The sequence below is a fragment of the Pollicipes pollicipes genome, unplaced genomic scaffold (assembly GCF_011947565.3).
Source record: "Pollicipes pollicipes isolate AB1234 unplaced genomic scaffold, Ppol_2.1 Scaffold_4295;HRSCAF=5057_pilon_pilon_pilon, whole genome shotgun sequence".
In the NCBI taxonomy this organism is placed as follows: Eukaryota; Metazoa; Arthropoda; class Thecostraca; order Pollicipedomorpha; family Pollicipedidae; genus Pollicipes; species Pollicipes pollicipes.
The window spans coordinates 34,533,820-34,551,796 of NW_023596461.1; the positions used below are offsets into that span (position 1 = coordinate 34,533,820).

Consider the following 17,977-nt stretch of genomic DNA (forward strand, 5'->3'; position numbering starts at 1 on the left):
TTCCGAACCCTGGCTACGTGCTGCCATCTATATCGAGACTTACTTTTAGATAGCGTCACCTAGGTAGTCAAACAGTCAGGAACATTAACTACGGACCGGCGGGTTTTGCAGCGGCAACAAATGCCAGTATCTGCTTTTTCCTTCCAGCCTACTAGTAATACGCCATTAAAATTATGTCATAAATTGATTAACGTTCGAATTCATGAATATGTTGCCGTGAGGGTACATCTCATTATATTTAAGTTTATGGAAATAATCTGCTATACCATATTTTCTGCTTCAAAAACACCGGCGGGGAGAAGTGACAGCTGCGGTTTTAGCTGGGGCGGTGTGAAACGGGGAGGTCAGGGGTGCGGCGAGAAAGAGACCTGAATTAATTGAGAATCACGCTGGTAGCGGACGGCTGGTGCCTAGTAACGAGGTGAGATGACACGGGGGAGAAAATTGAAGGGAGAGATGAAAGCTTCAGCCAACTGGACAGGGAATCAATTTGGGGATGGCTTTGGTCTGCATTCGCTTACGTCTGCACTGCGCCCCGAGCTGACAGGCGTAACCTATAGCGGGAGAAGGGTTGGTCCGCCACCTCTTGGACTCTTTCGCTATAGTCGGTTCCTGACTGACCGCTAAGGTGAGGGTTGTCGCCAGCGTAGACCTCGCACTTCCAATAAACTCGACTGAAGCTGGTGCGAAGCCCATGCGGTGTCGAAAGCAGCAGATGCACAAGACGTTTTGGAATACTTTTGCCGACATCATTTAGCTGTATGTGCGATAGCATGACGACGCATAGCGTTTTACCTTGCATTCGTCGCACAGTTCACATCAACCGACGCGTGGATCCATGGTGTTGCGGGCAGTGGAAAAATCGAGGATATTGGCCACAAACATTTTCAGCCGTTTGTGAGGTCACAAAGCCCAAAATTACTGCCAACCTGTTAGTATTTCCGGGCGAGACCTGGCGGTGTGGGACGAAGCTAGATGGAGGTGAACCTAGGCGTAGGAACGTTTCAAGAAGTGTGTGTGGGGGGGGGGGAGGGGGCAAGCTCAGGGTGTGCCTCAGAAACTTTTTCTGGAAAGCGAACCCGATGATGGGGGGGGGGGGGGGGGGGTAGAGATGGAGTTTGTTATCATTCTTTATTCCAATGCTATGGCTGTTATGCCATATATGCATTTAAAGCTGTTTCTTAATGGTGCGCAATCTTGCCCATTCGACTCACCTCTGTCATTCGGCAAATAAGGCCATAAAGCTTCCCAGGATTCTTCGTCCATTTTAACATTGTGTTTTCTGTGGAGGCGAAATTCCACGAGCGGGTAGGCATTTTGGGTCGTCAAGGAGGCATCTGACCCCACAGGGTAGATGCCAAGATACGGCCTGGACATTGGCTGGTGAGATGGCTCTTCCGGCTGTCGTTCTGGCGACAGGGGGCAGGATCTCCTGGTTTATCCGGATGCCATAAGAAAGATATATCATGTCACATTGTTCAGAAGGCCTCCCTGACACGGAGGCCTTCTGACCAGCGCAGTTGGCCCGGATCAGCACAAACGCTCATCGAGGCAACATCCCTGATGGCCGCATGTGGTCCAATAGTTGTCACATAGACTCCAGTTCCATGTTTTCTGTGTTCTTCGGAAATAATGAGGACCCCCTGAACGTAGATTAAAGATGAGAGGGGGTCCCAAATTTTTACCAGCATGGCTAATCCATGGTCATCTTAAAATATTCAAGATTAAATCAGAAATGATTACCGATAAAAAACTATGTAAAATGGTTTTGAACGTGCGCGCTCGCAAGTTGTAGCAGCAACAGCCTCGACGCCCCGCGTTACAGTCTCCATGGGCCGCGCGACGTCGGCCTTGCTGCTGTGACACTAAGCGATGGCCAATAAGCGAACGAAAAAGATGACACGTCTTGATGAAGGTGGGTGATGAAATATGTAAATCGTCATGTACGTTAAATGCAGCTCAAAATTAAGCTAGACACAGCCCTCATTTGAACAATGTGTGTGTGTGTGGGGGGGGGGGGACCCTGCTGGCCACCCACCTTGAAAATTGGGACCATGGCCCCTGCCCCCCCCCCCCCTGTTCCTACACCCATGAGCTGAACAGAGCCAAGTGGGATCGGACACGATCGGACGGGACCGGATGAAACCGGAAGGAACGTTGTGGGGCTGAACCGCACCTTATGGCTGAGAACGGACCAGATGGAACCAAACGGGCTTGGAAGTGATTAAGTGATTGAGCCAAACCAGGTGGGATTAGACGATATCAAACACCATTGGGCTTTACGGATAGAAGCCGGACGGTACCAGACGTAACCGGACGGCGCGGGATCGCCAGAGATGGTCCGGATCGGACGAGGTGGCGCAGGACTAGACAGTGGCGCATGGGACCAGACGCGATGGGGAGGCACCGGATGGGACTGGACGCGACTGGAGTGGGCTGGAGGAGGCGAGAATGGGCTGGACATGGCTGGATGGAACCAAATAGGCTAGACAAGACTGAATAAACCAAATGGGACCGGACTAAACCAGACCAAACGAGGCCAAGTGGTACCAGGTGGGATCATACAGCACCCTACGGGCCCTGACGGAATCAGACGGGCCCGGTCTAGTCCTGAAGGTTCCATTCTAGTCCCAGCTAGTGCCGCCCTGCCCCGTCCTGTCCCGTCCCGTTCCGTCCCGTTGCCATCGGCCACGTGACTTGCCGTCCGATCCCGTCCCAGCACACCATATGTGTGGTCCCATCAGGCATCGTCCAGTCTAGCCCGGTCCCAGGTCGTGCACGGTTCCACCTGATCCCCATCTGGTCTCTGCCGTTTCACCCTGTACCGTCTGATCCCATTTGTAGCGTTTTGTATTCGGTCACGTCCGTTGCCGTCCGATTTCATCTGACCCTGTCTGGTCAGGTCCAATCCTGTCCGGTCCCGTCGGATCCTGTCCGGTCCTGTCCGATCCCGTTTGGTCCCATTCCATCTTACCCGGTTCTGTCCGATCTTGTCTGCTCATGTCCGGTCCCGTCCGATCCTGTCCGCTCCCGTCCGATCCAGTCCAGTCCCCTTCGGTCCCGTCCGGTCCTGTCCTGTCCGGTTCTGTTCCGTCCGGTCCTGTCCGGTCCTGTCCCGTCCAGTTCGGCCAGGTCCCTCCCGATCCGCTCCGGTACCATCTGGCTTCAGTGATGTTCCGTTCGCTTGCTTCCTGTAATGCCCGGTGGCGTCCAATTCCGCTCAGTCCCGTCTGGTCCTGTGATGTTCCGTTCGCTTGCTTCCTGTAATGCCCGGTGGCGTCCAATTCCGCTCAGTCCCGTCTGGCCCTGCCCGCCTCCATCCGGTCCCGTCCCGTCCCACCTAACCCCAAAAGGTCTCATCTGCTTAAGTCCGGTCCTATCTGATCTGGTTTCGCCCGGTCTCGTCTGGTTTGGTCTGGTTCAGTCTTACCTCATGAGGTTACGTCCGGTTTTGTCCGGTTCCGTCCCGTCGGGTCCGGTTTCATGTTTCCCGTTTTGTCCCACCCGGTTCATTTCGGTCACGTTTAATGCCAACCGATTCCGTCCGGCTCTAATAAGTCCCTTCTGGTTCCGTCCTGTCCCGCTGGCCCATTTCTTTTCCGTCCGGTTCCGTCCGGTCACGTCCAGTGCCGTCCGATCCCGTCTGGGCCTGTCCATTACTGTCCGGTCCCATCTGATCCTATCTCGTCCGGATTCATTCGCTCCCGTCTGGTCTGGTCGCGCCCAGTCTGGTTTGGAGTAGTTCCGTCCAGTTCCATCTTGCTTTATAGTGTTCCAGCTCGCTCCGGTGCCGTCCGCTTCCGTCCGGCTCCGTGTGGCCCCGTTCCGTCCCTCTGGTTCTGTTCGGCCACCGTACGTCGGCTAGGGGCCTCACACATGACGGAAAGCGCCGGAAGCCATCATGGACTTGCTGGACTTAGGCGCATATGTAACTGTCATCAGGTTGGCAGTAATTTTGTGGTTGCGGGTCGTCATACATTCAGGTGGAAGTGTTGACAGACTGAACTATTTTTGCATAATCAGTCGTCAGCCGCACCGCAAATTTACGCGCCGCCTCATACCAAATGGGGGGGGGGGGGAGGAGGCAGCTGTGAGGGAAAACATCATTTATTGCCATCATATTGGACATAGAGCAAAGTGAAGGTGCTAAAACCATTCAGAAACGTGTGGCGTATCTACTTAAACCATTATAGCATGGTTTACAGTGACCAGTTAACTTGATTCCGCTCATTTTAAGAAGAGCAAGGCTTTCGCGGGCGATGCCAAATGACCTGCCCCCTCCCCCATCACCTTCTTAAGATAGGTCTGCTTGTACCACTGGCTCCCAGCTGCACCTAGCGTTTTCATTGTCAGCACAGGGTCGCGGACGCATGCATAAACAAATGCGTGAAGCGTGCTATGCACGGCGTCATGATTCATAGTATAACTGTGTAAAATCATGGGCCTAGAAGCAGAGGGGGCCGGGAGGCCTTCACTTTTTTTGTGGTTTTTGCTAGAATGTCTGGCATGATCCCTACGGCGATGCATGGAGGAAATTGTGGTAGCCGACCATGACATTCAGGATTTTCGAAAGGTTTAGGAAAGTCACAGGAAACCCAGTTTCCACTCATTAAACTAAGCACTGTGTCGACACAGCCCGTGAGCAAGGGGTGTAGGCTCCTATTCAGTTTGGGGCTTCAGCCCCCCCCCCCTCCACCCCATTTCGGCTTGCCCAGCTTGGGCTCCAGCCCCAACGTTGAGAAAAAAGTGGGCTGAATCCTGTTAGAAACGCGCGTGTTGGCTTCTTTTTTTGTTGTGTTTTTTTTTGTTTTTGTTTTTTTATAGGTTGTGCCATTTTTCACTGCCTAGCCCCCCCCCCCCCTCCCCTGCGACTCATTTGGGGAAACTACACCCCTACCTTGAGCCGGACCATATCAAGTAAAAAATCTGGCGACTGTAGGTTAAGTATTAGTTATCTAACGATGACCGTGCCCGGAGGTCGTTCCACAATTATCCAAGCGACATTGCTGAGAAAACAGCACACGGAAACACCGGAGCGCTATGAGATTTGGCATTGCTGACGATGCACTATTTCTGCGTATTTGGATATGAGGTCTTGGATCTGTATGCAATAGATCCAAAGCCTCATCAGGTCACTGAGTCATAAAGTTGTTTCTGGACAGTTGCAAGTCCATTTGTTTTGTTTTTCGTCAGCGAGAAATTGTTCCCCAGGGCACGAGAAAGGCATGAAATGATTGGCAGTGCCAATATGGCCTTGTTTTAGCTCTTTTGGTTCTAGATCACAGTTCGGCAAGCGGACATCCTTGGCACACCTAAACCAGGTGCCACTTTTTCTAGCGTTGGGACTAACGTTTAGGACCTCAGACTTCTGCTAAAGACTGCTCGAAGCTGCGATTAGTGATTGCTAGCATTGAAGGCACTAGCCGACAGACAGTGTGACGGCCGGCCCTGTTCCCTGTCAAGTAAGGCCCGCTCAGTCCTAAGGCTCGCCGGTAGTAATGCCTGTTTAGAAGCAAGGCCGCTAACGAACACATCTGACCTGAACGGAACTCAAATTTTCAACTTGAGCCCGCACAGTTTGTAGAATCAAATATTTTGTGTTACCATTAACGCTGTTTCGAGCACTTAAGGCAACAATAATTTGATTGTTATGATATATATATATATATATATATATATATATATATATATCATAACTATGTTTTGAGGGACAGAAGGATGGCGAGGACAAGTCGCCAAGTTTGAACCCATGCCTTGCACGGTTTGAACCTGTGACCGGAAAACCCAAAAGGGAGCTCTCATTCCGGCATAACATGAACAGGACGACTGTGAAAAGTCATCTCTTGACTTGCTGTTAGAAACGTTCCAAAGTCAAACTGGCAACGGTGTGTTAGGGGGCTCATGGTACAGCGCCTCTCAACAGCGGTAACGCCTAGCCTCAATAAACGATCCTTCAACGTGCTATGTGCTTCCGTCCCAAATGGTGTAACTGACATGAGCCAGCGAGCGAACGCTGAGCTCCCGGGCAGTGGTCTGAGATGTGTAAGTCCGTGACGTACCCAACAGACTCTCCGTATTGTTATGACAGCTTTGTTGACGTACAATTTTGCTCCCGGCGATGCAGTTGTGCCGAGCATTGCAGTAGCCATTCCCTCGATGTTCGGTGTTTCCGCCCACCCTCCACCGCAAGTGGTGCGGTCCAAAGCCGACCTCCCTACCCGCATCCACCCACAATCGGGGACCCAAAGTCGCGCTAACCTCGCTAGGTGTCTGTTTCAGAACTTTCTTATACACCAGTTGACTCGGATCTGCCCATTTACGCTTTCGGGTTTTGGACCGTAAGCTTATATACAATGTTCAGCATTGTTCCAGATGTACGCAACCGAGCTTGTCTTCTGTTTGTTCTACTTAGCGAGAAATTAATTCGTACTCCCTTCCTTGAAAGCATCTCACCTGAAAGCATTGGGTCAGACGGGAAAATTAAGCCGCATTGATGCATGACGGTTACGCTGTTCTGTTTTAAAGGCCTTCGTACAATGCGCTTTTCGCGGCATCGTCGTGCGCCGGCGCTGTGTCCAGCGCGTGCCGTCGGCTTCAGCGCGCGTCACTACACAGAGATGACGCACGTCCTCAGCACGCGACGTTTAGGGAAACTGCACTTACTTTATTCCGATTGCGGCTCTCAAGTCGGATTGGGGTCTGGCGCGGGACGGTCGTCGTCGCGCCGTTGGGTGTGAGGGGCGCGAGCTTGAATGCCCCTGCGTGCGGCCGTTTCCCCGGTAATCTGCACGGCGGGTGTGCTTAACCCCATTCATCATCCCCGACGCCGCCCGCCGGCCGGGCCGAGCAGACCTTCAAGTCGACGTCCCGCGATTGCATTTGTGAATATATTATGAGGCTTCGGCTTTGTGCTCTCATCGAGCCAGCTCAATATAGCCGGGGTATCTCAGGCGGCTGGCGGCTTTGATGTCGCATGTGCCGAAATGGCTTGAGTTGGAAGTCAAATGCACGCCACTTGCTTGGCAGCGGATTTGATTTGATAAGGCGGCAAATCGGCTGAAGAGGAGCGATGGAGCTTTTTGGATTGCAAGCAATGGAATCTTATTTCCAACGATTCTCCCTCATCTCGTCAATTTCGTGGAATGTATTAGTTGGTTTACAACGGGTTTATAACACCACATTCAACCAATCAATGCAGAGACGCCAGGACAGCAAGTCTGAGCACACTCTTGGAAGATGCTACATTTGTTTAACTCACAATTTCCATCCTCGCCTGCCGCCCATCGGCGACGCCTCATCCCGGTCGGCCCAGTTTGTTCATGTGTGCCCCTCGAGAGCACCGCCACAGCGGTGCCAGTGCCACTAATGAAAACGTCCAGAGTGGATCAGAAAATGTTGCCCGCAGACGCTCAGCCCTCTGCCCCTGTCACCGTTGAGATTAGCACCGCGAATGAGAACAGCGTGATGTTTTGAATAAGAGAGTGCTGGGAAATTCATTCGCAAAAATGCGGGCACATCCTGCAGGAGCATGCGTCTGATATGCTAGCATTGTAGACAAAGACGAATGAAGTGCATTGCATTTTCCTGAGTGTGGCCACGGCTGCAAGCCATGGTTAGGACAGGTACATATTCAAATCTAAATTACCCTATCGCTGTGCAGTGTGCAGTGTTTCCAAACTTGGTACCTAATGACAGAAGGCGGGTGAGTGGGAGGCTGCAGCTGCTAGGATACTCCCTTTTTGACTGGCTATGCCCGGCTGGGTGCGCAGTTGTTCGGGTAAGTCGTTCCACAGTCGTGTTGAAGCTGAAACAAAGGCCAGCTGGAAGGGAGTCGTACCACCGTGTGGTAACGTATGTGAGGTGCCATTCCGGGGTGTCCGTTCCCTCTGGCTGGCTTGTGTTGGGGAGTATAAACTGTATAAAGCTGCGTGGAATGCTGGTATCGACCTCAGCTTGTGGTGCAGGTTGAATTTGCGGAGTTCGTAGCTACCTGGCACAATCATCTACCCCGGATCCGGTCTGAGTCGGACGGTCGGTAGTTGAGTTTGCGGAGTTCATGGCTACCCGACACAGTCATCTGCCCCGGATCCGGTCTGAGTCGGACGGTCGGTAGTTGAGTTTGCGGAGTTCATAGCTACCTGACAGTCATCTACCCCGGATCCGGTCTGAGCCGGACGGTAGGTAATTGAGTTTGCGGAGTTCATAGCTACCTGACACAGTCATCTACCCCGGATCCGGTCTAAGTCGGACGGTCGGTATGCGGAATGGTGTCCCCGTCATAAGTCATGCTGCCCCCACTTAAGTACTTAAGTTGGCCAACGTCGTGCGTGGCCACGTGTTCGTCGGGCCCCACGTCATGGGGAGGGAAAAACGGTAGGATGGACGACGCCGGAGTGGGGATTGTCTGCTGATGTACCTTGAAATTGAACGAAGGGAGCTTATTGCTAGGCTTGCCTTCTTAGTTGTTTCATTAATGCGAGTATGACACTTGACGTGCGATAAGATTGTGAATTGGGGCGAGGTCATTTTCAGCTTGTGTGCGAATGTTTGCTGAAGCCAAAACGTCAGTCAGCCGCGTGAACAACGCAAAAGGCTTTGAATTGCGTACGGAATAAAGTCAGGAATCATGGATACGCGCTTGGTAGCTGAGAATGAAGATGATGCGACCACAAAATTCCCCAATGTGATGTCACAGTGGGAAAAGCAGAGAGCGTGAGCTCTGCCTTGAGGGCAGACGCCTTTGGATATTGAGCGTTGTCACTTCACATAAAATCAAGATCGGTGGCAGTGAGTGAGGGGGCAGCTACCGGGGGACCCAAAGCCCTAGACAAAAAACTAACAATACAGCTATGGTGTTGCAATACAGCTCCCCCCCCCCCCCGATCTCCATGAAGTTTTCACCGCCACTCAATCAAGCGCCCGAATATGACCTTAGGTTTACATGGATGCGTTTTACGTATACATTTTGTGTTTTGGATACTGGTACACCAGTTGAGATATGCCCTCTAAACTATGTTGAGTGGAATGATCACAAACAATGAATAAACACCCGGCGTGTGCGAGGGCTCCAATTTGGTCTACGTAATCCTAGTTGGAGTATGCTGCCTTTTTGTACTACCAATTCATTGCTAGATCAGAGGAGTCCGATTTTATTGATCATGTCAGTTTTTTCTCGATGTTCTAAGCTGCTCAGATCTTCTATTTGAAGTGGACGTCCTGACGGTACACATACGTCTGAACTCATAAATACGACAGTACTTATGGCCTTATTCCTCGTAGAATAACCAGGAGAATGGATAGATAGATAATTTATATTTTGGCTACATGCCTTTATCGAAACGAATATCAGCAGTAACAAGTAATAATCAGTAGGAGTTTGTCATGCAAGTGTGGGTTTCAAAGGGTTTTCACGCAAAAAACGTGGCTGACGAAATGAGGTGTAAACCGTGTGAAAAACATGCGAGGAACATATGAGATGTCGGGGAGTCCATGCGCCCTATTCACTCGAAATGTATTGAACATATGCAACACGCTGAAAACAAAAACGGAGTGGCCATTTCGGCGACCATTTTTGACAAAACACACTCAGGCTGAATGTTTTGTCAAAAAAGAAATCCAGGTAGGTACGGACTCCTTAACACCCTTAAGTGCTCAAAGTCATCTGCACAGGACCATCCAGACAGGAAAATATGTGAATCCATTCTTGTAAAAAAGTCGCGACCGAAACTTGACATGCATCACGGCCGATTGTGCGATCGTGTTTTGTACCTCGATGTGTGGTGCGTGATAGCTTAAAACCGTTTGCATATAGGAGTGATAATTAACGCGTGATGCGTGATGCCTGTTTGGTTGAAATTGTTTGCATGTATAAGTGATGCGTGCTACGCAGTGCCTGTTTACTGGATATCGCTTGCATGCTTGAATGGTGCGTGATGTGTGATGCCTGTTTGTTTAAATCCGTTTGCATGTACACCAGTTGTTCGCGTATTTTAATTGTAAGTTGGATGTGCACTGTATCATAGAAGTGGCTCGCAATTGCTCCTTGTTTTATCGCCTGAATATTGGCGTCCTTTAAAAATGTGGCTCGCTGGTCAAAAAAAAAAAAAACTGAAAAATCTGTAGGGTCTGCAGGCAATTTTGAATTTACCACTGATATCCGTTGCGATAAAGGCATGTAATCGAAATATCATTGCATCCATATTACGAGGAATAAAGCTATTGGACCTGTCTTATTTATATGCATAACATTCCTCGCAAATGCACTTAGGAACAATTGGCTGGACTCCATAGCTCTCACCCACCACAGTGAAGGAATGCTCTCAGATGCTTTGCTTCTCTCAACATGTGTGTTACGCAATGTTGATGATGCCCTAGTTGGCGAACATGTTTGTGCAGGAAAGTTATGCTAGTTTGAAGCATTTTATAGGGAAACTATGCAAACGATGGGGGCGTAATCATGGAATTCAACGAATCGCACCGAGACTGTCATTGCTCATCCGTGGTGTTTGGCACCACATTGGTCATTCACACCCGTAAGTGGCGGAGTACGTTCTGACCACCACCCTTGAGGTATATAGGGGGCCTGCTTGCGTCTTTAGGCAGCTTTTTCCTTTTTATGCCAATTTTGAACGACATCAACCAGAAATCCCCGCACAGTCACCGAGTCCGCAATGAACATCGCACGTAAATGTTTTTCCTACCCAAGGTAGCTCACACCGGAAATGAAACTCGAGACTACGCAGAAATAAGAGGGTGATGTTGTACTGAAATGCTGACCGTGTAGTTCGGACTGGCAATAATTAGTTTGCGTCAACAAACTAAACTGCATGCGATACCTCGCTTGGGCTGCGCCGACACTCGCGAGCGCCGTTATTAGACACAGCTGCTTCTGAGGTTTCGCTACATTATGTTTTTGAAACATGCCCCAAATGTGGCACACTCCCTGTCCATGGCCCCGCTTTTTTGTAAAAGTAGCTCTGGGCGGACGCGACGGGACGGGAGGATGGGGGTCCGTGCGAAGTTTTGAGGGAACGCTAAACCTAATCGTATAGCCAAAGTGATTGTGTACATCCAACCTTGCTGGCAAATACGTCATCGCTGCGGCTTCATCTTTGCTGTTTGGATTCTCAGAGCAGCGGATGCACTGCTGAAGACCCCGCTGTCTCGGATTGTTTTATGTCCGGATGCATTCTTCATCGCCGCAGCGGTGGCCGACAGTCTCTTCGTGTCCCATTCCAAGCCTTTTGTCCAGATGCCCGCTCGCAAAACCAACACCGCCGCCAAATGAAACTGTCGTCCGGAGCGGCGTGCGCCATAATTCGCCGCTTGAAAGTGACGGCCGCTTCCCCACCCTGGCGCCAACCAAACTAAGCCGAAATGCAAACAGCGATTCGGCTGGTGAACTCAACTCAAACTGCCGTCATTCACCGTAATGGAGCTCGGCTCCCGCGCCGGACTCGCGCGCGCGCGCGCGCCGCCGCCGAGCCGGTTATGAGCGGCATGACGTCATCACGCTGATGAACCGCCGGCAGGCTGGCCGAGAGAGCGGCGCTAAAGTTTTAATTTGACTGTTGATTGATTGTGCCGCGCGTGGCTGTCGCGTCGCCCGCTGCAGGGAGATGTCGGGCCGTCGCTCGAGCCGCGCGTTGGGGGTGGCCCGATGGGCCGGCCATGCCTGCTGGGGTTTGCCGGGCCGGCACGCCATGTGGGTCACACGTGCTGCGCTGCTGTTGGTCTTGTCGGACTAGAGGGCGCCAAACTTTCAGTTGCCGAAAATGCCAAACTTTCAGCTGCTGAAAATGCTCAGCTTCCAGCTGCTGAGAATGATAAACTTTCTGCTCCCAAATTTTCCATGGTAGGGTATATGACATTTGCTTTTATGTATTTGAAGTCTGTTAGTATTATGAAGTCATGCAAAAACAGCCAAATAGAGGGCACTAGCATTTTGCTTGACGTAAGGTTAACGTTATGCAGTCCACTCAATCGTTGAGCCCAGCACAGCCAGCTCACCACCTGCCGGCTGCATTTCACGGCGGCAGCCCACCTGCGGCCGCCGCGACGCCTACCACAGCAGCTGAGCGTCGGCGCCCTGTTACAGGATGATGTTCGACTTCTCTGAAGACGCGGAGGCGGCGACGGGCGGCGCGTCGCGAGGCGACGGCGACGCCGGCCCGACCCGGTGAGCGGGTGGCGATCGCGCCTCTTCCCGCAGCCGGGGAACAGTAGGAGGGGAGGGATGGGCGGCGGAGGGCCCCCGGCCGCGCCGACGGGCGGGGCGGGGTTGGTGGCACGTGCAGCGGCGCCGCACAGTCGCGGCGAGACCAGTTGTGTGGTGTGGTCAGGCATGTCGGGAGTGGCGTAGGCAACGCTATGTAACACGCGTCAGAGTGGCCGGTTGAATACCCTCCTCTCGGGGGTCATTTTGACCCCCAAAGAACTCGGGAACTAACAAAGCTAGATATACCAAATTCACAGGGTGTGTTGGGCTGTACATGAACTCATTTTGGTCAAAGTTTGAGGTTCTTAGGTCATGGCCTTCAGGTCGAATAAGATCAAACAAGGTCAAACTCCAAGCTGGTCCCCAAAGTACCCCTAGAACCTAGATACCTGCTCTAAGCAAGCTGTCACATGCTCATTTAAGATCAGCACATTTCGAAATAAGCACCATGAACTATCTCGTACAGAAAACCCTGGAGGAATGAAACAAGTTGGCTTTTGACCGTGGTCAGATGTTTATACGTGACCCGAGGTCAATGAAATTTGTTTATTCCATTGTGGCGTTGCCTAAGAGTCGAAATTGATTTCGCTGAATCCATGGCCTGACTTTGATCCACCGTACGTCAGCTATCCTACAAGGTACATCTAAACTTTTGCTACCAATCTGTTGCCGCAGCAGATTGTACAGTGTTCAATTGTCAATTGAACAACTGAACAGTGTTCAGTTGTCTGCAGCTATGCAGACAATTGAATTGAAAAAAGACAACAAGCAACAATTCTGAACGGCGCGGCTTAGCCGCGCCGTTCGGAAAGCATTCCGCAAAAATCGTGGGGGGGGGGTCATATTGATTCCCACCCGAGCGCGTGTCGATATAAATAGTGTAAAGGCACAGAATGTGTGGTCGAATTATACATTTTTAAAGGAATTCATATCACGGAAGTTCGGAACATGCTGTGCTTGCAAGCTTGGCCCTCGGCTGGTATTGCTTGGTACGCAATCATCTTATTGTGGCCTTGGTTCTAAGTATGCTGCGTAAGGCCGATAGAGGTCATGGAAGATCGTCACTAAGTCAGTAAACACACGCCCACACTAAGTCAGTACAAGTCGTTAATGTGTCCCTAATTCGTGAAAATGAGTTATTATTAAAAGTCATTAATCTTCATCATGCAGCATTGCAACGTGATGAAAACAAGTTCTCAAGCAGTGTGGAGGCTATATTTATCGTACATTAAGTACTAGAGGTGGATGTCGGTTTTTGGAAAGTGTCATTTAACATTGTTCGACTTATACCCTTGCATCGCCTGGCGTCTATGCCATCGCGTGGTTAGGTAGTTTCAAGCAGCCTGCTGTTTGCGATAGCCTGTTGTTCAATTTTCAACTGCTAAATGTGTGAAACACTGCGTATTCGTCTATGGGTCGGCTTGACCCTGTCCAAGCCCCGGTCTGCACTGACCTTCATTCCGCCCCGCCGGTGACCTGGACCTGCATGGTCCAGCCTACCATCGCACCAGCACGGGCACACTTGTCGGTATCGGCACCGGCCCACGACGCACCAGTGACAAGGGAACTCTGATTGGTTACACGCCCATTGTCCCAGCCCGTGCGCTGGCGGTGGCCAAGAGGCCACTCAACGGGTGTTTTCTCTGACAAAATCCACGGCTATCGAAAACTTAAGCGGACAGAATCGCCCTATTAGCCCTGAATATTGAAGGGGAACGGCGCATTCTCCAGTGGCCATCGGACCAGTCAATGTCAACTAACTCCCTCACCGGCGGGCAGCCTACCACCTCTCGGGCGTGCGCCCTGTGCATCACTGGAGCAGCTCGCTCTGCTCTCACGTCACGGCTGGCCGTGACGCGTCGTGACGCCGTGTGACCGGCCGCCGTCACCGGAAGGGCCGCGCCGGACCCCGGCCCCCGGCGGACACGCGTCGAGCCGCCGCCCGCGCCGCCGATCTCGCCCTGGCGAGAGGCACTCGTCGCCACTTTTGGATCGCTCTCGTACTAAGTTGTCGCGGCGTGCCCACTCGACGGCCGGGTATTAAAAGGCCACGCCGCTGACACGGCGGAGTCCCGGGGGGCTGGGAGTCGGTGTGGGCAGTCCCATACAAACACGAGTATTTCTCCGCTCATGCCCCCTGTGTTCACGCGCTTGACACGGAACATGACTTACTGCGCATGTTTGACGATCGCGTAGGGTGTAAGAAAGTGGATAATTTTGTAAACAGCGGTAGCCGAGGTGGCGTGCGTGGTGTGCTCACCTGACGCGTTTTCATCATAAGTTTTCAAGGTTTTAGGGCCGCGTAGTGTTTTCTTTACGTTGTTTTACTTTGATTACGTCCTGAAAGTAGGAGTGTTGCGCTGAAAATCCTACGGCGCATTTTCCACGGCGTCTGTACCGAACGTAGCAGCGTAACCCGGGGTAACAACGCTTCATGTCACTTGCTACTTTGCAGCTTTTCCGGAGGCTTTCAACGTCGCAAGCGATTCGAATCAACTGTTGGATGTAATTGCGTCAAACTCTTGCGTCACCGAGTCTGCCAAGTCGTTGGATGTCCTTTTACTGCCGTGAAGGAAAGAATGCATTGACTTTATCTTTCATGCCTGGGTCAATGGTTGACATTTGCGACGTTGTAGATTTAACCGAGGTTCATTTTCTGATTAGCTTACGTAGACGCAGTTAAAGTTTGAGCCTTGTAACGGGACGCTTTTCCAGGTAACTCATTATTGACTTGGTACTGAAGATAATTCGATAGCTCCCTTCCCCGAGCCGGGATGGAGAGTACTGCGATTGCACCGACGACCCAACTGTGTCCTGCAGGTCGCAGTCACAGAGCCAGCCGGAGGCGATGCAGAAGCGAGAGTCGTCCGACAGCTACGTAGGCGCGGAGGATGAGCCGGCCCAGGGACGACAGGACGCCGTCTCCACGCTCCTGCCCGTCCTCAAAGGTCAGATGCTGACACTCTGTGATTGCTGGATCACGGAGGAGCAGCACGTGAGGCTCCAAGGCGCATTTTAGCTGTCGTACGCGCGGACACTGCCAACGCCCTTTGCTTATCTTTCATGATTTGCATGCCACACTGGCGGCTCGCATAGGCCGCTACCTGTGGTAGCATCACCGTGGATACTTTTGCCGGTCTTTCGGCCCCTGTCAAAAATCTATTTCTGGTGCGAGTTGCCAGGCGTGTGCTGCGCGAGGAGGCTCCTGCCGACCGGCGCTTCATCACGTCATAGTATGGCGAGCACGTGGCGCACCTGGCGAGGGGGCTGCGATCAGCGGCGGCTAACGTGTGTGGGCGGACACCACCTGCGCGGCGGACACTTCTCCGGTCCGTGTCCGTGTGGCGGCACAGGCGCTGGGAGGTCCGACGGCGCGGCAGCTTGGCCGCCATCTGGCCAGTTTGTTGGCCGCCTGGTGTCCTCCAACCTCACGCGGCCAGGCGGCCCTGGTGGGCTGGCGTGTTGGCCCCTGTCGACGACCTAGTGCAATGGGCGAGTCGCTGCTGTGGCCCTCCGCTCGGTCCGGCCCTGCTGCTCCCGACTCAGGCGCCACAAGGCGGACCGAGAGGCTGGCGGCGGTGCGTCTTCCTGGTGTGCAGTAATGCTTCACAGTCCGTTTAGTCACGGTTTGCGGACAGTGGACACCCGCGGCTGAGCGCCGTCGCCGCCGCCACCATCACCACCATCGCCTCCGCCGCCGCCGGGCGCCATTGTTCGCCGCCGCCAAACAATCGGATGCGCATTTTGCAGCGGCGCAACCTTTGGCCGGGCGGCGGCCGTGATGCATGGGGCGGAGTGGCGGCGGACTTTCCAGTCATTTTTCATCGCTGTCGAATTGGGCCGAGCACGCGGCCGGCTCTCTGCAGCGGCGGAATCGATCACGGACGCCTCGCGCCTTGCCGCCGCGGGCGCGGCTGCCGCCGCTGGGGCCGCGCGGGTTCGGCCGTCGCCGCACGGCCGTTCACGGAACGCCACCGCAGACGTATCGATTGGCACGAGTGGTGCGTGGTAGGCATCCAGGCCGGCCGGTGTCTATCTCTGTGCTGGCGGCCGGGCGGCCGTGCGTGATCTGCGGACCTGTCGGCCGCGCGGCGCCGAGCAGCCGGCCGCCACGCCCGCTGACCTTCGCCGCGCCCGCCCACGCCGACCGACGGCTGCTGCGGCCGGTCGGAAACACGCTGGCGCACGACGCGCCGCGGAGATGAACGCTGGCGATTGGCGTAGTTGGGTTGGTGGACCGGAGACCGAGTACAGGGCGGGGAAGGCTCGTTTGTGATGCGCGGCCGCAGCCGCCGCCGCCGCTTTGCTCGGACGAGCAGACCCGTCGTCTGCTTTAGCACAGCACATTCCACTCCGCCTCAGGGAGGCGGCGGGAAGGAGGGGGGGGGGGGGGGGGACGTACTGTCCCGCAGGAGCGACACGCTTCGCCACCTCCACCTCACAATCACTGAATTCACTAGCGACGCTCGCGCTCGCTGGCCGCACCTTGTTTCCGTCGGACGCGCCGCCGTCTGCCCGGGGACGCCTGATCGTCGCGCCGCGCGCCGCATACGGACGAGGCCCGTGCTGCGGTGCCGGGTGGCGTCGACGGCGACGCTGGCGACGTCGGCGCCGACGGCAGCGCTGACGCCGGTTCAGTGCCCCGGGCAAGCGTAATCGGAGACGATGCGCTTTAATTGCTGCTCGCCAGTCATCTTCATATGCGATTGATTTCCCGTGGGAGCGGCCGCCGCCGAGCCTGGCTATACTCGGCTCCAGAGCGGCGCCAGGAGGCCCAGGCGGCAGCCGGGAACTCGGGTCAGACCAGCCGGCGGGTGCCGCTCGCCTGGGGCGGGCCGGGGCGCGACATCCCGGCTCCGAGGGGACGTGGATCCCCAGCAGGAGACACACACGCCGCCTGGGGTGTCGGATGAGGGCCGTCCGCGAATGACCTAGAAGTTGGCCTGGTGTGACCTGACAGTCCGTTTGGCTATGGCACGCGACGTTGCATGGTTTTAAGCTCGGTTTTAGGATGGGAGCTGTAATCAGTGGCTTATAGCTGGGTGTACTGTGTCGACAAGGAACGTGGTAATTGGTACTGTAGGATGTCCCTATCGGGCGCGATCGCAAAGCCGGACAACATACTTTCAGCCACCGGCTCTGCGCCTGCGCATCAGGCGGAAGCGTGACCTCAAAGGGCGGGTCTCCAGATACTGCTGACCGGCTGCTGCTGACTTTACAGGCATGCTTACAGTGGCACAAACAGGGAGGGGGGGGGGGGGCACAGGGGCAGGTGACCCCCGTAGGTTCCGAGGGGCCCGAAGGTCCCCTCGGAACACACGATTAAGAGCCCGATTGGAGGGCCCGAAGAGCCGGAAAGGCCAGCTGGAGTTCTCATTCAGGGACCCGGCCCCCGGCCTAGAAGGCCCGCTGATCAGGGGCCCGCTGAGTCGATAAGGGCTTGTATTTTGGTCAGACACCACCAGTAATGCACAGTCAGCCGCGTGGCGGCATGGGCCCAAGGGTCCATTTCCCAAGCAAGGACAAAGCCGAGGCCAGCGATTTACATAGCTCGGGGCCCATAGCACCTAACAGGGGCCCTGTGTTGTCAAGGGGTCCCGAGTCGGGTAGAGACAGTGTTCGAGGAGGCCCGAAGAGCCTAAAGAGCCCACTGGGTCCAAAGGCCAAGGGCCCAACTAGAGGGTCTAGAGGCATAAAGGGCAGGTCGAAGTATTATTCTGGTGCCCTGACCTGCGAAGAATGACCCTCAAATAACGATTA

General features: G+C 53.9%; 1 protein-coding gene across 1 annotated transcript in view; it reads left to right on the top strand.

Moving 5' to 3' along the window:
- Positions 1 to 343: 343 nt before the first annotated feature.
- Positions 344 to 17,977, top strand: part of LOC119097590 (uncharacterized) — a 51,156-nt gene continuing 33,522 nt past the window's right edge. Inside the window, exons 1-3 of the mRNA XM_037220634.1 lie at positions 344 to 421; positions 12,098 to 12,178; positions 15,038 to 15,165. Of these exons, the coding sequence (XP_037076529.1) occupies positions 12,099 to 12,178; positions 15,038 to 15,165 (208 nt within the window). The 5' untranslated portion in view covers positions 344 to 421; position 12,098. The remainder of the gene's footprint in view (positions 422 to 12,097; positions 12,179 to 15,037; positions 15,166 to 17,977) is intronic.